This window comes from Sinocyclocheilus rhinocerous, unplaced genomic scaffold (genome assembly GCF_001515625.1).
Source record: "Sinocyclocheilus rhinocerous isolate Xijiao unplaced genomic scaffold, SAMN03320098_v1.1 scaffold3225, whole genome shotgun sequence".
Lineage (NCBI taxonomy): Eukaryota > Metazoa > Chordata > Actinopteri > Cypriniformes > Cyprinidae > Sinocyclocheilus > Sinocyclocheilus rhinocerous.
This window is the reverse complement of record NW_015657294.1, coordinates 98959-120076: the sequence shown is the minus strand read 5'-3', so window position 1 is coordinate 120076 and position 21118 is coordinate 98959. Positions and strand designations below refer to the sequence as shown.

At 36.1% G+C, this 21118-nt stretch overlaps 1 protein-coding gene across 1 annotated transcript; it reads right to left on the bottom strand.

Annotated features, from left to right (window-relative positions):
- On the bottom strand, positions 1–6612 carry LOC107720941 (macrophage receptor MARCO-like). Its single transcript, XM_016528772.1, has 17 exons — positions 6453–6612; positions 5988–6089; positions 5282–5391; positions 5081–5168; positions 4036–4089; positions 3320–3373; positions 3044–3142; positions 2907–2951; positions 2668–2748; positions 2086–2148; positions 1451–1546; positions 1320–1364; positions 1181–1234; positions 1065–1082; positions 893–940; positions 588–752; positions 1–481 (listed from the first exon to the last, which is right to left on the bottom strand). Exons 1-17 carry the CDS (start codon positions 6568–6570, stop codon positions 351–353), a joined length of 1371 nt encoding a protein of 456 aa, XP_016384258.1. The 5' UTR covers positions 6571–6612; the 3' UTR covers positions 1–350.
- Between the last annotated feature and the right edge of the window lie 14506 nt (positions 6613–21118).

Sequence of the window (21118 nt, the reverse complement as noted above, 5' to 3'; positions counted from 1 at the left end):
AGCTCTTTATTTTGTTGTATGTAAGTGTTATGAGTAAGGACAGTTTTAGGATAGCACAGTATGCATGGATGAGTTTGTTGTGGTGTTTATGCATTCATATTGTACATAGGCCAAAAATATTTGCACACACAAATCCCACTCGATGACACCATGCACACTTTTCAAGCATAACATTTGATAAAAAGAAGTTTGGTTTCACGATGCAACTCTTTTAAACATTAGTGGAATATAGATCATTTGATGACTGCATATGTGTGAGGAGAACTGACTTTATACATCCACTAAACATCACAAAAAACACCAGCTGAATAAAAGTCAAGGAGCGGTGTGAGAAGTTTTCTTCTTTTTATTCAGGCACAGCTAACTCCCACATCCTCGTTGTGGTTACAGTTATTAACTCCTATTCCTGCATGTGGACAGGCAAAAATGCTCTTCTCATTTCCGGTACATCTCAACTCGTCCAGCCAGATGCGTCCAGTTCCTGCAGCAGATACACAGCAGACCATCGTGAGAGTATTTTGGAAACCATAGCCTGTAAACCCCTGAACCGTTAACCAAAAACTCTTAACCATAGATGGATACATCACCTTCACCGGCCGTGAACACCTGAGTGGCCCTCTGGAAACCCAACATCTTGCACACCACCAAAGCATCCACAGTGTCAAAGCTGTCATCACACACCGTTCCCCAGACATTCTCATGAAGCACCTCGACCCTTCCTCGGCTGGAAGTTCCCACTAAACGAACTACAGCTAATGACAAATACACATATGTGAGACACACTGTTATTCAAGTAGAACCTCCAAAAACAATACAAGAATCTTTGTATTGGAATTATTTGATTGAATAAACATTACACACAGTAGTATGCATAAGTATTTATAATAATTACCAGGGGCGCCACCCGGGGGTCCTACATCACCCTTCTCTCCCTTAAGACCTGTTTAAGACCATCATACATTTAGATTTAGATTAATTAATTTACTCACAAACAGGTTCATAATCACACAGATGCTGTGCACTCAATGATATTACAGATATGCCCAAAATGCACCGAAACATACCTTGAGCTCCCCTTAGGCCTAAAAGACAGACAAAAGGATAAGATGAAGGAACTTCAAGAAACACACAGAGTTGGATGTTGATTTCTTGTCAATAATGTTATTTTTAACAAACTCACCCGGATCACCTTTACTGCCCTTTTCTCCATTCGGACCTCGAAGTCCAGCGACACCTACATGCAACATCAAACTCAGATGACAGCTATATGATATAAACTCAATGTTTATCATCGGTTTATGTGTTTGTTTTTAGATTACCTGACAATCCTTGACTTCCCTTTTGTCCATGTTGTCCTGGGCGCCCTGAAAACAATTATTTGCCCATAAATTAAAGACGTAATGCCATATATCACTCTTATGTGCATGTGTCCTTAGCACTCCTACAATACCTGGAAGGCCAACACCAGTGTCTCCCTTTGGTCCAGGTGAACCTTTTTCTCCAGGTGGTCCTTGCAAACCTGGAGGTCCCATCAGACCAGGAGACCCTAAAAGATCAACCAAATACAGGTTAGGGCACAAATTAACCGGGAATGATCAAATTTCAGGGAGTGAGGGTACACCACTCTGCCTCAAAACAAAGGTACCATGATAATGCAATGTATACTTGTGAGGAAAAACTGATCTCTGTATTTGCTGAAGCTTGCCAGGTTAGTGGCATCAAATCCCTTAAATAAGAGTTTTGTTGACACTTGGAAGTAAACACTGTCTGTAAAACAATATGTATTTATTATCAATGAAAATAATAATTATAATTGAAAATCTGATTACAAAGTCTGCACATATGTTCTACTGATTACTTTTGTATTTTCTGTATAATGGATTCCGGAGTGAAGCTGCTATGCAGTTATATGAATGAGCTTTTATCCAATATTGTGGTATCAGCTATTTCAGATAAACCTAAGTATACCATATTTTATGGCAATAGTCCTTAGACTGGCTATGTTAATAACCTTAACAGAGAGATAGGTTTGTTTGACACATTGGAAAATTAGGTCAATCTGGGTAATGATCTGGGCTTTCTTACCACTACGACCTGATGATCCCTGTTCTCCTCTCTCACCGCTGGCACCTGGGTCTCCTTTAGGACCTGAGGAAGACATATTTTACTGTATAAATGATAGATAAAGATTATGGATGAAAATATTCAACTACAATGTGTCAAACAGTGTCAAACTTAGAACACAAGTGTTGCATTGACCAGGGATTATTATTAGTGGTATTTATCAAGGCAAGCATCACTATTAGTTTTGTTCAGACTAAACAGATTAAGACTTCTTGAGGAGAGGTGTGGTTATACTTTTCTAAGGGATGCTTTTCTAAACATACAATTTTCCTGATGGACAATAAGATCCATGTCTTGTTATCAGAATGTCAAAATATGGTTGTTTATTTTGACTTAGGGCAATAATTAACCTTGCAATGACCCAGAATACCGTAACAACAACATGCTCTCACTAAAAACATCCTAGTATCCATACTGCATTGTAAAAAAAAATAGAAAATGTATATAGCATTTTATTTGTATTATTGTTTTATATTTCTTGTTATTTTTAGTAGTTATAAAATTAGCTCCTCTAGACAAGCTATCAAATCTTTTTGATGATACCTGGTGGTCCACGGAGCCCTGGTGTTCCTGGGATACCTGTCTTTCCATCTGCACCTCGACTACCGTCAGTCCCAGGTAAACCTTGTGTGCACAGAGAAAATACCAGACAGGATTTCATTAAAGCAATACTAAAACTCTCACAGCGTGGAAAAATGTGCAAGGCATTTCCACAACACATATTTTGTGTTTTATTACAGTATGAATTATTCAGATGGCCTTTGATCATCATAAACAAGCACCTATTATTCCTCTCGCTCCTGTGTCCCCCTTCAAGCCCGGAATACCTGGAGACAGAAGTAACAGTCGTAGAGAGATATGGATCTACTATACTGTTCCAAATGGGGTGAGAGTTGTGTGAAAGTGAGAAGGCCATTACCAGGTGGACCTGCCATGCCAAACGGGCCCCTTTCACCTGCTAGTCCTTGGTCTCCTCTCTGTCCTTTTTCACCTGGAGCTCCAGACTCACCTACCTGACCTGAAAGAGAGCAAATTCATATTGTTTTGCACCATTTTCCTTGTATGCAGCAAAGCAGCGTATGGTTTAGCAATTATTTGCCAAGCCAATACAGCACATTAAAATATATGGAAAATGAACACAGACCACAATGCTACACCCACACAAATTCATACAGCTATATAAAAATACACTAACCTGGTGAGCCAGAGTGTCCTTTCTGTCCCGGTACCCCTGGTGTTCCAGGAAGACCTGATACAGAACACACCTGGAGTATAAATACTGACCGGTGACATCAAAATACCAAAAATGCTATTCACACACATGTGTTGGGATAAAGGATCTAAGACACCAAAGGTCAAATTTCAGCTTTAGTTTAGTGTTTATGTCTCTCTTGACCAGCAGGGAGAGCTGGAAACACATAGATTGTGAAGGAATGGGTAAAGTGATTGACTCTATTCTGGTCACTGAGCTCTGCTGCGCCCGCTTGCAATTATTTATCCCTTTAAACTGGGGACAGGTTCTTAGTGATTTGGGATGCCTCACAGATGTTTGGTAACCTTCTGGAAATAACGAAGTAATGCTGAGCACAATTAATAATGTAATGGAGGACAACTAAGAAGAATTGTGTGGGTAAACCTCCCTCCTCTGCCCTCGAAGGACATGTTAGCGATTAGTGCTCTCATCACGACGCTGGTTTGAATCCTGCTTACCGTGGTGTGAGTAGGACCTGTTACATTGGTGCCATGACCCGGAGGCCTCATGCAGACAAGTACTGGACAAATTCACCATGAACATCACACTTATTAGTTATAAATATAGCATTCTTCTAATGTTACTATCGTTTAAATGCGAGTGAGAAAGAGGTTGGGGGTTACTGATTGACAATATTTTCAAGGCATGGAAGTAGTTACCTTGTAATCCAGGTCTGCCAGGTGGACCAGATGGACCAGGCGGACAAACCATGGCTATAAAATATAAAGAAAAATAGTGATCTCAATTCTGTGGGACATATCTATGGTGACTCCTGACTAAATACTTTAAAGCGGTCATGAAATGGAAAATCAAAATTGACAAATGAAAACATTCTCATTCACATCTCATCTCAAGGTTGCCATTTAAAAAAAAATGTTAATTACAGCAGTCGAACAAGAAGTTATAATAATAGTTTTAGATCTATATACAGAGATTTTAGCAAGCATGAATTTAGCAAACAAACAAACAAAAAACTTTGCTAACTTAGATGCCTAATGTAAAGATCAGAAAAGGCGTTTCATGACCCCTTTAACAATTCATGTTAAATCATGATCATGTTAAAAATCATGGCAGATTCCCAAAATAGTGCCTGGTCAATATATGAACGATTTGTGTGTGTGTGTGTGTGTGTGTGTATGTGTGTGTGTGTGTGCGCGCGTTTTTGTGACAAATGAGGACATACATTTGTATAATGACAAGGGTATGACATAGGTATTACAAGGAGAAGGTGACTTTTCAGGACATTACCCCATGTCCTCACTTTTCAAAACGCTTATAAATCACACAGAATGGAGTGTATTGAAAATCTGATATAGCACAAAGTTTCCTGTGAGGGGTAGGTTTAGGGGTAGGGTTGGTGTAGGGCAATAGCACATACAGTTTGTACAGTATAAAAACCATTACGCCTATGGGATGTCCCCACTTTTCACAAAAACAAACCTGTGTGTGCGTGTGTGTGAGTGTGTGTGTGTGTGTGTGTGTATATCTGGTATTCCCTGCATTATGGGGACCAAACGTCCCCACAAGGTTATGCCAGTAAATGTTCACATTGTTGGGACTTTTTTTTTGGTCCCCATCAGGAAAACTCGTACAGAATGAAATTGTTTGAAAATCTAAAAATGCAGTTTGTGTGAGGGGTAGGATTTGCATAAGGGGATATAAATGTCCCCACAAAACATGGAAACCCAATGCATGTGTGTGTACCTCGTTGTGCACTAATGTTGAGCTGGTTTAGTTGAGTCCTTAGTTTCTCTAGAGTCCCATCGTTCCCACACAGATCGGAGAGACACTCCTGTTTAACACACACACACACAGAGAACCTGCAGTTCTCTCAAAATATGCCTTTCTCTACATATATGTGTGCATGTGTTTTTATCACAAACATGAATGCATGTGTGTATGTACCTGATCTGAACTGGAGCTGCCCAGCTTGAATTCCTCAGCAGACTTGAGTTCCTCTGTTTTGGCATCAGCTGATGTACAGTGAAGGTGAACCCAAGCCTTCAGCGTGAAGACTACATACAATACACATCATAAGCATGAAATCATGGAACAACAGAAATCAACCAGAAACAAGGTGTAAGCTTACATGATTGAATCAAATTGAATGTACAGTGGCCACAAAAACATAGGCTAATATTGTATATACAGTATATTGCATTATATAACAAAATATCTTATATATGTTTGCTCAATGTCTTTTAATCAACTGGTGTTTTGTGATTTTAATTTTTTATTTATTTTGTGTTTTAGTGTATGTATGAAGTTCACATAAATGTCCTATCAGAGAATCACATTAAAGGCATATTTTACCCCAAAATGAAAATCTTGTTATCATTTACTAACCCCCATGTTGTTCCAAACTTGTATGAATTTGTTTCTTCTGCATAACACAAAAGAATATATTTTGAAGAATGTTGGTAACCAAACATTGTCTTCCATAGTTTTGTTTTCCCCCCTGTACCATGGAAGTCAATGGCTACCATCATTCTTCAGTTTAAAAGTTTGCCTGTATTCATTTTCTTTTATATAAATGCCACTTAGTTTGATAATTTGTATGTACAGAAATGTATAGCTTTTTAAATGTGACTTTATTTCTGGTACATCTCACCTTTATAGGCTAGAAAAGAATTCAGTCCAATCAGCAGCAGGAAAAGCAGTATGAGAACAGGAATACAGTAATGTTTTTTCGCTGGTTTCTTAGTCTTTAGCTCTATAACACACATACAGTACAAACACTAATATTGCAATGCAGAACTCATAAACTTACAAAAAAGTTTAAGTTACTCAGATCAGCAGACTGATATACAGCATTGCCATTGATGACAGTCAATATTAGGAAATATCAGACTGCAGAATGTCACAACTGATCAGAATGAAAAATTCCAGAAACTGTGTATTAAGTTACTTAATTATTATTATTTTTTTAATTTATTCCTTTTTCAAGCAGAGATTTGATTTTATGTTCAGAAAAATAATTTATTTCTCTCTCTTATTTAAGAATTTATGCATTGGACTTGTGTTTAGATTACATTTTAAAAAACATTTTAATATAAATAATGCCATTTTGTCTTACCACTGTGCTGGAAGTCGTAGCGGTCAGCCTCACAGAGCTTCATGTTGTTGTTATAAAGAGGGTTTGCTTGGCTGAATACAGAGGCCTTTCCGTCAATTTCATCCACGTCGGTCTCCATCAGTCACTCTGCCACACACTGACCTGTACACAATCAGGGTGACAGTTTAAAAACCAAAACCAAAGAAAAGGGGAAAAAAATATGCTGGCTCATCAGAACGTCAGTCATCTGACAAAAGAGATGGAGAGGAAATTGTTCCAATGAGTTTCCTAAGTAAAAAGGAAGTTAGAGCTACAGTAGCAGTAGTAAGCATAAATTGCCCATATTAGAGACCATATGTAACCCTGGAGCACAAAACCAGTCAGGTATATTTGTAGCAATAGCCAACAATACATTGTATGGGTCAAAATTATCCATTTTTCTTTTATGCCAAAACACATTAGGATATTAAGTAAAGATCATGTTCCATGAAGATATTTTGTAAATTTCCTACCATAAATGAAATACAGTAATATGCATTGCTAAGAACTTCATTTGGACAACTTTGTCCAAAATATTGTCCAATATATTTGTCCAAAACAACTAAATATTGTCCTATCCTAACAAACCATACATCAATCATTGCTAAGAACTTCATTTGGACAACTTTGTCCAAAATATTGTCCAATATATTTGTCCAAAACAACTAAATATTGTCCTATCCTAACAAACCATACATCAATGGAAAGCTATTTATTCATCTTATTATGATCTCAATTTTTTTTTAAATTGACCCTTATGACTGGTTTTGTGCTCCAGGGTCACATATTACTCCTCTATTTGGTTTTCTTTAGCTTTTGTGTTGTAAATTGTATGAATTTTTGTTGTATTTTTGGCTGTATGTATTTGTTTACTTTTGGTACTCTAATTTGGTACCCATTGGGATTTTTGAAAGTGATCTACAAATTAAATTTGAGTTGAGTTGAGAAAGTGGGCGGTGGGAAAGTTATGGCTATATGGTCAGTCAGTACTACTTACAATTAGACATACAAACAATTAGACTGTTTATATACACGCAATAGAAGTCTATGGTCTTACAGAAAGCCAATTAAACGTGTGTGTTCACATGACATGGTTGTGTATTAAAAGCTGGAGTAAGTGTATTTGCCTTTCCATTGAGAATGACAAACTGTCACTTGTCCTGCTCTGTGTGAGTGTGTGTTCTTGTCGGTGGGTAAACTGGTTGGCGATAAGGCCATCTGTTTAGAAGCAAAGCTTTAAACTGAAGCGCAGTGCTGTCCCTGACCTCAGATCAGCTCTAAACAGCCCTCTGTGCTCACACTTAACCTGCACTGACAGAATGACCTTGTTTACTGTACTCAGTGTGTCTCAGTGTTTTGTTTATTTGTTTGTTTGATGACCACACCACTCAGTTGCTGATGTATGTGTTTTAGGGTGATTGATGACCTTGAGTGACCCTGTCAGTATGTATCAGACACAAGTGTGTGTGTGAATATAACACTCTCTCTGTCTCTTACCCGCTGTGTCCTCTCTACACAGTGGCTCTTTACTGTAAAATAAATAAATAGGTAAATAGGTTTACATTTTATTTCCAGTTTGTGTCTGTGCATGGTGGGTTGAGGTTTTAAAGCAGCATCATGTCTATATAATCTGGTCGGTCTCAATACTAAAATACTATTTAACGTATTCCCTTTCAGTCAAAACATCTTGTTTTTCATTGCCATGTTGAGGAAATTTGAGCATTTGAACCTTATAGCATTTAATAGCATTTATATTTATGCATTTGACCATTATAGATAGATGTGAATATTATTTTTAATATTATTAATATTATTATTTTTATTACATATATTATTGTATTCATTTTTATGCTTAGACTTGGTCTTAATAATAAAATAAATCAACTAAAATGAAAAGTTCCAAAAGGGTGGATTCATAGCAATGCAATAGAAGAACAATTATATATATTTAGATTATTATATATATTGTTACAACTGTATGTAAGCAAATAAATAAATAAATAAATGCACAGACCTGCAGTTTCAGTAACACATAGGCACATCAGTAGATATAAGTATACATTGAAAAATCACTATTACAAAAGCACAAACCTTTTTATATGTATTTATGTGGTTTTAGAGTTCTTGAGTAAATGAGCTATTTTAGAAATGACATAAACAACTGATAAAAAAATAAACACACACACACACACACACACACACACACACACACAAAACAAACAAACAGACCTTCAGTTTTAGTAACACACAGGCATATCAGTAAATATATGTATACATTATAAAATTGTATATTATTACAAAAGCACAAACCTACTTTTTTAATTGTGTTTTTGTGATTGTGATTGTACAGTTCTTGGTCAAATTAGCTATTTTAGAAATGGAATAAATGAATGCACGAACGAACGAACAAAGAAAAAAAAAAAAAAAAAAGGACCGCACTGCAGTTTCAGTAACACATAGGCACTTGAAATCCAAAACAACATTTATGAAATCTGTGTGTTATTTTTGTGATGTCTTATTTTGAACATACATTTGTAAACACACATTCATTATTATAGAAAGCATCATATTCAACATAAAAAAATAAGCATCGTGCAATAACCAAATTGAAACTATTCAGGTATTTTTTTCTGAGTATTAGGAGTATGTGTTCATTATTTGCTTAGGAATTGTCAGTAATTGGGTAAAGAAACATCACAAACCTGGAGAAAATAATGATTGCCTAAAAGATTAAAATTTCAATCATGTTTATATACACATTCTGTTTTTCTCAGAGCAGGAGTCCTTCAACAGTGTCCTCCACATCACAGTGTCATGAGAAACAAAACAAGACGCAACCATCGCTCCATGTGAATGGTACATTTAGATCTTCAGTCTTTCAGCTGCCACTGTGATTACGGAAGGAAAAAACTAATCAAGTTAATAAGCATAAATAAACACTGCTGATATGACAAAATCATCCAGGAAGTTCCGTTTGATGAGTAACAAACAAGTGTGTCTTAGGTGGTGAAACAGTGGAATTTCTCTTCCTCATTGAGCACAGAGGAGGTAACTGGAGAATGAGTGGTGACACTATGGGTTATTTTCAATAATGACCCCTAGAGGACCACCGATATGTACTTCTGCTTTCTCGGCAGAAACCTTTTTCTTTACGCAGCATGGTGAAACCTACACAAGTAGGTTTCTGCAATTGCTGACACATTTCGGGGTTACTGTAAGTCTTATGTTTGGTCTTATATTAGGATATGTCTTGCATTTGAATTGAACTTTTAGTGTTTTGTTTTTCACCTCACATGTAGTTTTTTTTTTAGAGGAAGAGTTAGTGTCAAGGAGGGAGTTTATTGTTGAAAGTGTTAAGGATGGAAACCAATATTAAAGCAAATGTGCCTGATTTAATTATTCTCTTAGGCTAAGCTGAAGGTTTAGTTAAAGTTTTAAGTTTTTTTTTATTCCTTTTTTAAATAATAATAATAATTTGTGTGTGTATATATCTATATCTATCTTTATTGCTGATTGGCTACAAGTTTGTTTTGCTATTCGGCCCGAATCAGTTTTCTAAAGTTTTTGAAAAATCACATACCCTGCCTTTAATAAATGAAATTATACTCTAAAGTTTTATTATTTTATTTATTTTTATATATTTTTTACTGTATATTTTTATTTATTTTTAATGGTTTTAGTTTTAGTTAATGACAATAATCCAAGGTTAATTTAATCCCGAATATCACTTTAGTAGACCAGACTCACAATGACTTTTCAGTCAAGGAGGTGCAAGTCATATATCAATATATACTGTTTCAATGTATATGCAGTAGGGCTGTCAGTCATGAAAGCTCTCTCCTCCACATCACGAGTAGACACGTCCCTTATTGCTGATTGGCTACAAGTTTGTTTTGCTATTCGGCCCGAATCAGTTTTCTAAAGTTTTTGAAAAATCACATACCCTGCCTTTAATAAATGAAATTATACTCTAAAGAAGAAACTAAATCTGCCAGCAGGTGGCGGTAAATGTCTTTATGAGTCGATTCGTTCAAACGGAATATTCATTCAGGAATGAAGAAAACGGCTCTCTTTATGAATGGGCTTTGAATCATTGGTTCACACGATTTGTTCAAAACGCGGATTCATTTAGAAACGAGTCACCGCTGTGTTGCTCACAGATGCACAACAGTTCTGCTGTGGCTTAGGTAATATTTTCGTTGGCAAAATTGAACAAAAACACAATATTGTGTTTAAAATATAACACAAATTTAACTTCTTATTTCCTGAACTGTTGTATAAAATCACATTTGCACTCTGTGAAAATACCCCTAAAAGATGATTTAAAGCTATTATTGTGTTAAATGTTTAGGCTACAACGGCCTAACATAAAGTATGGAACATAAAAGAAGATAATTTGAGAAACATCTCAGTATTTTTTGTTCATGCAATGAAAGTCAATGGTAACCAAAACAGCTTTGTTACCAACAGTCTTCAAAATAGGCTACCTTGTTTTATTTTGTGCAACAGAAAGTAAGTCATTCAGGTTTGAAACAACATATGAATAAATGATGACAGAATTTATTTATTTATTTATTTTTGGTGAATTATCCCTTTAATGTTTTTTATTTAATATTGTGTTTAAAATATAACACAAATTTAACTTCTTATTTCCTGAACTGTTGTATAAAATCACATTTGCACTCGTGTTCTTCGTGACTAAAACAACACTCGTGTGATATTGCTGTTGCTGCACGTGTGATATGGCTTATCATATGATATAAATATGAGACAAAAACTCATACAGGGACATTTTTACCCCAATATCTAAAATTTTAGGGCATAACTGCATTTATGGAGTTGTTGCCCTGCATCGTATTTGTCAACAGTCAACTGTATGAAATGTAAGGTGACGTACAGGTCTGGGGGCGGGGCCAGCTGCGTTAACCATGTTAAAATATTTTAATCGCGTTATTTTTTCATAACTAATTAACTAAGTTAACGCGTTACACTAACAGCCCTAATATGCAGCCTATAACATGGAATTTCAAGATGTTTGAAAACCCTGTGAAGTCCATGTATCTGGCCGTTATTGGGAACATACCCTGAGAGCAAGAGAAAAAGCTTAGTTCTGTTTGTCAGGATAATTAGAATGACCTGTTTCCCTCATGGACAACAAATCAAACATTATCAGGGGAGAGTGTGGCTGAAACTCTAAAAATCAAAAGCAAAAAGAATGACTGTTTTTCTATCTCCTTTTGTTTTTCCCTTTTTCAGTGTAGAGACAACGTGTCTAGCAAACCATTTTGTTATGTCTCTTCAAATCAAGTTGTTCAGGTGTCAGGCCAGTGGTTATCATGACAAAAGAGAGCATGTGACATTGTTTTATTGGCTGTGACAGCAGCGGAATGTAGTGTCGCTCCCAGACAGCAGCCAGACTTCAATCAAAGCTATAAAACACACCTTACTCTGTCACACACACACACACACACACACCGCTATCAAACACACTCTGTCTCTGGCTCACTCTCATTCCTAGAGCGGTTATTGCATGTGATTTAAGGGTTATGGAGGGGCTGGAGAAAAGAGAAAAGGTAGGATAAAGAAAGGAATGTATCATTATATTGTCCGCTTCCTTCTGCTCTAAAGTCTTGGCAGCTTCCTGTTGACCAAACAGCTCAGATCAATCTGATCACTCTTTACACAAACCTGCTGCAAATTACTTTGCATGTACAGGTATATGTGTGCGCTTTCACAGAGCCGACTGGTGTCTCTGTCTTTACATTCTGCTTAGCTGGGATTCGCTTTCTCATTCTGACCTTGTCCTCTGTCAAGATCTCCTGCTGATCATCTTAAACACAATGGCACACCAGACGTGATTAATAATGAAGGAAGAGAGCGGAGAGAGAGATCCCACAGGAACATAGAGGGGAGGAGACTTAGAAATAGTTTCAAATGCTGAAACGATAAGAGGCGAGACTTTTAGGTTGCGAGGTATTTGTGCATGGAGGATTGCACTCGTCTTTGAAGAGTGAAAGCACAGGTGTCCTCAAGTGAAACTGCAGGAACTTCTCTTGGGTCATTTTCCAGACTTGGCATAGTGGATCCAACTTGAAGGGCTCTCGAGGGACTTCCCACAATCCTAATGAATGTCCTCAGTGTGACTCAGCAGAACATAGTTCTTGAAGAAACCAGCAGGACACTTGTGGGGAAAAAAGTACATTTTGGCATACTATTAAAATGAAATTATATGACGAATTCATAGCAACATATGTTTTTCCATAACTTTTAAATAATTTAACCAATTTCATGAAACAGAATAAAAAAAATAGTTCAAATGACAATTTGAATATACTTAAAACTATAAAGCAGCAACTGAAGTAGGTGGAAGTTTTTACTTAAAAATGAATTAACATTTTTATTGAAAAAAAGTCCAGAGAAAATACACCAAATACACCAATATATCCAGATAAAGTACACCAAAGCATCCCAAAATTTGATTACACTGGTAAAGATGTTATTACACAAAGGCTAAGACAGACTTGTCCACATATTTTCAAATACAAAAGCACAACATATATTCACATATCAGTCAGTAGAGTGGGGGGTGTCAATATTTGGTTATTTTCCAGAAAATGTATGAAAAGATTCCAAATTTGATGGTAGTCTTTTTATTTTGACCTTTATTCTTTCCAATGCAATATAATGTGGCAGATCTTCCAACCAGTGATCAGTGGATGGACCTTCTATGTTCTTCCAGTAAAATGCTACTAAACATCTTGCAAGAACTACAAAAGTCAATAATTTTAGTGTGATAAGCTGATAATGATAAACTTTTTTTTATTTCAGGAAATAAACCCAAAGCACGTATTTCAGTGTTCACTGGAATTGGTTTAGCGATAATTGAGGAAATTAGCATTGTCACTTTTTGCCAGAATGTCTTAATTACATTACAATGAAAAAATGTTCCCTTATTGTTCTTGGCATTTATTAATAGATATCTGGGATGTTTGGGTTAAACTTATTTCACTTCTCAGGAGTGACATAAGTCGGTATTCTGGGCTCTAACACATATCTGGCTCCGTTCTGAATCTGAAAGGCCATATTGCAAATCTATAACCCCAAGCAACTCTCTTGGATTCAGATGATTCTTTAGAGCTGTTAACAAATTTGCAATAAATCATTGAAATTTGGTTTGTACTAAGATCCTCATGAAACATGACCTTTTCTAGTTCTGTTGGTAAAGGTCTAGATAGTGAATAATTAATGTTTAACATTGATATAACTGTGAATTTGTAAGCATTTAAAAAAGTGTCATTGGCATTCCGAGTTTTTTTCTTAGACTTTTAAAGGACCTCAATGCATTTCTCTCAAACAAATCCCCAATCTTACGAATACCTTTTAATGCCCACTGTTTAAAGCCAAAGTCATTTTTCCCTGGTCTGAACTCCCTGTTTCCCCAAATAGGAAAAGTAAGAAAGAGCTGGGACTTTTCCCACTTTATTGTAAAGGCCCATTCTCACTATTACAGTTTTTCTCGATTGCTAAAACACTATAACCAACTAAGAGTCAAAATTGAACACACATCAATCAGATCCTTCAATAAATAAATGAAAGGGCCCGAATCAGTTCACTGAGTTTTGGAACAATGGATCTACTGTAATAAAGAAATGCATCAAATTGCCTCGCATACAGATAGAGCTTCATTATGTTTCCATTTTTTCCTGTAAAAAGGATGTATGACATTTACAGTAATGAGTGCTTCTATTTTTGTAGGACACAGAGACGACCACCTGGTGGAGGCAGGCTAAGGCTTTTGTCGGAGGAGCAAGAGAGGGAGCTTGTAAACATGGTCATTGCCAATAATGTAATCCGCCTGCGAGAGATTCAGTGTACTCTACTGTAACTTTTGAGTGCTGTACTCTGTTACAACACATGCATCAAATTGCCTTACATACAGATAGAGTTTCTGTCTGCTTCCATTTTGTAAAAAGGATGTTACAGTTACAGTAATCAGTACTTCTATTTTTGTAGGACACAGAGACGATGGAATGGAAGAAGCCTGACTAGACATTTCAGTAGATGCTTGCCAGGGGTGGATCAGGCATGCAAGAGGATTTTACCCTCGCTGCCTGGCTAGGGCCAATATAGCTCGTGATGTGGACGAGATTCTCTGGCCTGACCCAGAACAAAGACGGGATGCTGAGGCGGAATTTTTATTTTATTTATTTATTTTTTTTAACAGTTGTGCTGTGTAGTACATGAATGAATATAAATGTGCCAATGTATACATTGGTTGTGTCTTTTGTGTTCATGTGAAAAGGTTTTATGAGGGGGAGAACCACAAGCAACATAACTTACCTGTTTTGGATATATTGTTTTGAACTTATTGCACCAGTCTGTAATACTATGTTGTAGTGTGTGTGTTTTTGAAAGCTTGTGTGTGATGTCTGAGGGAAAAGTTTGGTTTTTCAGCAAGAGTGAATGGTTTTGAGTCTAGAGCTTCATTTTGACCTGAAAATAGGATGTTTGGGGAATTGGGTGAGCCGTTATTTAGAGCTTCATTTTGACCTGAAAATAGGATGTTTGGGGAATTGGGTGAGACGTTATGGATTTGTGTTTACTGTTTTGAGAATACGAGGCATAGTTTCAAGAAATGTGTTTAAGCAATCGAGAAAAACTGTAACTAGTTGCTTATTATTTCGCATATTACGAACATGCTGGCTGTTTATTAGTACTTACATATTAATGCCTTATTCTGCATGACTATATTTTATACCATACCTAAACTTAACTACTACCTTACTAAGTAATAATAAGCAGAAAATTAGGAGTTTATTGAAGGAAAACTCTGAATTAATAGTGAATATGTGTTCCCTATTCTAAAGTGTTACCAAGTATGCTTATTTTAATGTAAGAATACTTTTTGTAAGTGTCAGATAATATAATTTTAATCAAATAAAATGTCAAATAAGTGTGCTCGCTTAGCCCAAGCATCTTTTGAAGAGTGAATGGTCAGTTGTAGACTGTATGCCGGACTATGTTAGGAAATTGTTGTAGACTAGGTCATGCCTTTTCTTTGTTTATTTACAAAACTCCCTCAAGATATGTTTTTGGAACCAAACTAAACATGAAATTGGTGGAAGAATGTCCATATTCTCCAGACGCACCACAATCAAGTCACATGCTTGAAATGATATTATTCTGTCAGTAGAATAAAAAATTGGCTGTTTAACAATGAACTGAACCAAACTAATAGGTGGCGGTAAAGTTCTATTTTAATATGTTAATATTAGTTATGTCTTTTAGTAGTTTTATTTATTGTCAAATTAAATTGTATAAACATACATATTTTATATAACTCATATCTGTAAGAAGTCACTGTTACAGTTTACTGTCAACATATAAATACATTTCTAAAAATATAGTTTTCCAAAATAACAGAAACAGAAATGCAGAAATGAGGCTTTGGGTGGCATGTGGTGGTGGATCACACAGTGAATATTAGCAAAGGTTAATCTGTTTGAAGAATGTGGTCTGTGGCTGAAATGCTGATGTGGTCAATTTTGGTCGCATTTCCCCTCATTCTAGATTATTGTTGTCTGAATTTCTCTAAAATAAATGAGCTGGACATGCTGGGCATGCTGACAGTCACAGTTTCTTCTTAGTTTATGTTTCTTCTAAAATCAGCTAATTCTACATGATTCACGGTTTACTGAGTTGTGACATTGTAAGGACTTTTGAAGCATTGTGTAATGTGAAGTGAATGGTTAAGAATGAATATATTCTTTTTACATTTAAATTGCATTTCATTCATGTTAAACATGTGATGTACGAAACAGCTTATAGACAACAAGTGTACACTCTTAAAAATAAAGGTGTTTAAAAGGTTCTTCACAGCGATGCCATAGCAGAACTATTTTTGGTTCCACAAAGAACCATTCAGTCAAAGGTTCTTTAAAGCAGTGGTTCCCAACCCTGGTCCTGGAGGCACCCCAACACTGCACATTTTGCATGTCTCCTTTCTCTGACACACCAATTTCAGGTCTTGGAGTCTCTACTGTACTGTTACTCTACTGTCTCTACTGTTTGTGATTATTTTTTTCTTTTCTTTTATGTAAAGCACTTTGAATTACCATTGTGTATGAAATGTGCTATACAAATAAACTTGCCTTGCCTTGCCTTACTAATGAGCTGATGATCTGAATCAGGTGTGTTTGATTAAGGAGACATGTAAAACATGCAGTGTTGGGGTGCTTCCAGGACCACAGTTGGGAACCACTGCTTTAAAGAACCATCTCTTTCTTACGTTTTATAATCTGAATAACCTTCTTTCGCCACAAAGAACCTTTTGTGAAACAGAAAGGTTCTTCAGATGTTAAAGGTTCTTTATAGAACCATTTAGACAAAACGGTTATTCTATGGCATCGTGAAGCACCTGTATTTTTAAGAGTGTAAAACTAATCACCCAACTTTCACGGTTTGCTTTATGTAACAAAAATATTAGTTTTGATACTGTGTATAAAGAAGTGACGGAAAAGTGTGCTGTGACATTAAAACCCAGAAGGCTAATGTTTTTTTTCGCCATGTGTTTTTATTATGTGGTTTTTCAATTTATGAGTAAAAAAGATCTGTGGTAAATATGAATTAGCGATAGATAACTGGAGGTGTTGCTCTACAATGTAAATTACATAAAAATCTCAAGGGAACCCAAGGCAAATTAGTCTTCTGTGTTTTGATGTTACAGCTGCAGCACTCTGTTTTAATAAAGCAATAAGCCCAAAGAGGCCATGGGTTACAGTGAGTATAGAACAACAAAGGGCAAAATTTAATTATTGTTCACAATATAATAGTTTTAGTTTGTTTAGGCTACTTCTGTGTTATGTTTCAGACATGTCTGATTCTGATTTACAAACGTCCTAGATGCACCGTAGGTTGAGTTACAGTAAAGGAAGGTTTCTACTGTTCCACATGAGGCTGCACTCACTGCTGCCACCTATGGGTGTGTGCCAGTCTTATGACAGGATCCTGCAACACATACCCAAAGACTTAAACTACTTCAGTCTGTGTGCATTGAATTTATTTAATACACGAGTTTCAAAATTTGAGTTGAATTACTGAAATAAATGAACTTTTCCACAACATTCTAATTTATTGAGATGCACCTGTACAGTGGATGTCCCTGAGGGACTCAGGGGAGCTGAACTTCTATATTAACTTATGGTATGTATTGGGTTGAGGCCAATCCTGGACCATTTGAATCCCACTGTCAGAAAGCCATAAGAAGATAGTTGCTTAGTAAAAAAAAACAAAAACGCACATTTTATCAGCCTGACAGCAAGGTGGTGTTTTTCAATCTCTGGGGAACACTGCTGGTGTGCTGAATGTGCTCGTATCTCTTCCTTAAGAAAAACAAGATGTTCCAAGGCTGTTTATCATGTCCCAAATTATGTCACTAATATTATTCTGAAATACAGCTGAGGCACATTAGTCAATGCAAGCATCACAAAGTACTCATAGAGGCCATTTGGGGTGTTAAAAGTGGTCTTTTATTCCATTCATCTTACATTCGAACCTGAATGTATTTGTAGGCATTACGTAAATGTAGCTTGGAAAACAAGCACTTACATACATTGAATTCAATGACCTATGCAGGGACAGAAGAAATATGTTAAGGCAGCCTTGTGACACTTGTTGGTGTATTTTTAGATTTGGTGTGTCTAGTTCAGATGATTACGTTTTTTTCAGGGTTTCTCAACTCTGGCCCTCAAGGTCTACTTTCTTGCAGAGTTTACCTAGTACAGCATAGTTTTAAATTAGTCTAAAAAAGGGTAATCAGTGTATCTAGTGCCATCTGAAGGCAACAGATTGAATTAGATTAAAACCAGCATATTCAGGGGGAATTGAATATGTCGCATATTTTTGAGTTTTGTAAAAAATCAGTGTTTTTTGGTGTTTGTATTGTTGTTTTGGGAAACTGACTGAATTGAGTCGATTCTCACTCAAGTTCATGTGCACAGTAGCCTATATCCATCACAATGGATCACATTTAATCACAGCAATCAAAACACAAAAGATACATTAACAGCTTATGCCTTTGGAACGGCATGAGGATGAGTAAATGCTGACAGACTTAAACTGTTTTCGGACAGTAATTGTTTCTCATGTGGATGTCTGTAATAATAACTTTGCATGGTTCCTCAGTGATTAAACTCATGCATTCAGGTTTAAATATCCTGTTTAATAATGTGAAAATGTACGTGCCTTGGTTTAAATGGGTTTCTGTCATTTAAAAAAAAAAGAAAAATAAGGCAACCATTTGACATGGATACTTTATCGACTAATAAAGAATAAGTTGTGCATGATTGTGTATAATACATTTTTTTTTTTTTTAAATGATTGCATACCTAAAAAAAAAATGAATTGAACCCAAAATTGTTCTTCCATTGCATTGCTGAGAAAATAAATTACAATTAAAATTACAAATTAAATAAAATAAATAAAAGAAAAACATTAAAGAAATCTTTTGGAATATTTATTTTATTGTCATAATTTTTTATGTTGAATGGGTTTTGTAGTGTGAATAGTTTTACCGTTTGCTGTTTTTCTTCTAGCAGCTATAGCAGCTAATGAAGTCATGCAAAATTCTATTAATAGGATAACATGTTTCTCAAGTTAGAGGATTTAATAGTTTTACTGTAGAATACAGCTAACTGGATGCCACTAATTCACAGGTGACCTCTTATCTTTACGTGACATAATAATCTGTGAACACAATTTGCCAGGCAATGAAGCAGAGCAGCTGCATACTTACTAAAGCTACTTTTAATGCCCAGTGTGTGAAGGTGTCTGCTGCCACACACACACACACACACACACACACACACACACACAGTCACTCTTAGGTCTTGTGTGTATAATTACCATAATGAAACCTCTTATTGAGCTTAAGAGAGGTCAGCTGTAAGTGGCCTTTAGCTAATGAGAGTGACAGAGGCATTAAGGGACAGACAGATCAGCTGCACACACACATATATAGAGGGAAATATACGTGTGTGTGTGTGTGTTTTGGAGAGGGGGGTCTGTAAGGTTCAGCTCTAAGTACATGTATAATTCATATAGCTCTTTCTTTACCTTGATTGACAGCATGCCCCCCCAAACCCCTCTTCCACAAACCCACACATACACACACACATTTCTTTACGCTGCACACCGTAACTGAGACAGAGGATCGGCCTCCTCCTATCACCAGGGCAGGACCGGGTTCATGACAGGTGTAATTGGCCAATAGGAGCAGGACAACAGGGCTGATGGCTGCGCATAATGACATGCACCTGACATTCATGGCATCTGAATCCAGTAAATCCAGTGCACCGCTTCTCCTTCAATGAGACTGGACTTCCTTCAGTGTTACTGAAAGATCATCACTGCCCTGTCGGATCAACTGCTGATCAGCCATGCAGTGCCTTGTGAAATGCACTTAACTACTGAATGTGCACATGTAGTGTACTTAAAATCTTAGAAGTATCCTATATATCCTATATATGTATACACTGTAACCTGGCCACACTTTATTTTAAGGTCCAATTCTCGCTACGACTTTTGCCTAAATAAACTCCTAATTTGCTATTAATAGTTAGTCAGGTAGTTGTTAAGTTTAGGTAGGGATGTAGAATATGGTCATGTAGAATATGCTTTATAAGTAATAATAAACAGCCAATATGTTAATAATAGGCATGCTAATAGTTAATAGTGAGAATTGGTCCCTGTACGAAAGTGTTACTAAAAACCTGTACTTGCAAATAATCTAATATTAATAAAATAAAAGGCCACTTAAGCGTACTTAAAGAGAGCACACTTTCATGACTGTTTTTAACACACTTAAGTACACTTTGTAATGATGCTGAATTAAAGTACATTTTAAATGTTTTAATAATCTTTTTTTGTTCTTTAAAGAAGTTATTTTGATGTGTTGACTAACATATTAAACCACATGTTAAGTACCTGATTATAATTTTAACTGTAGTGTGTTATTTGATTACATATATATATATATATATATATATATATAAAATTTACTAAATTGCAACTACTTCATAAGTGTGTAATTACAAATACATTTATAGACATGGCAAGACAAGTTTCAATAGAAATGACATTAAAGTATATTTTAGTTTACTATTCATTCTTGTCAGTACTTTCAGCAGTATATTTTAAAGTAATTACAAAAAATTTTAAGTAATTATAAAATTACATAAAAAGATGTACTTAAGCCCTTAAACGGTTCAAAAACACACTTAAGTTCAACTAATTTCATTTAAATATAAATTGAAACTGTAATTCCCTAGCTCGCCTCGATCTCCCCTTCTACGAGTATGCCGGGGAGTTCTGCAAGCTCGCGGAGGTGACGGTGTTAGAGGACACCGTCCTCAATCAGCTGTTCTGGCTCGGGGCCAACTACCATCGCCAGTGGCGGTTCTACATTGAATTACACCCTGGGCGAGACCCCTTCACTGAGAATCCTTCATTAGAACATTTGAAAAACACACTTAAGAGAATCCAGTAACTATTGCAATTACAACAGGAAACACACTTTTTAAGGTGCACAATCTCCACCTCCAACATTGCCAAAAGACAATGAACACAATTCTGCACAAAATATGACAGTA

Bases quoted from the DNA above. Each gene is read 5' to 3' on its own strand.
- LOC107720941 (XM_016528772.1), bottom strand. From the start codon at position 6,570: ATGGAGACCGACGTGGATGAAATTGACGGAAAGGCCTCTGTATTCAGC. The intron at 5,392-5,987 runs GTGAGATGTACC...TATTGTATGTAG, and splicing joins TTCTTTTCTAGCCTATAAAG to TCTTCACGCTGAAGGCTTGG. The intron at 4,090-5,080 runs GTACACACACAT...TATATTTTATAG, and splicing joins CAACATTAGTGCACAACGAG to CCATGGTTTGTCCGCCTGGT.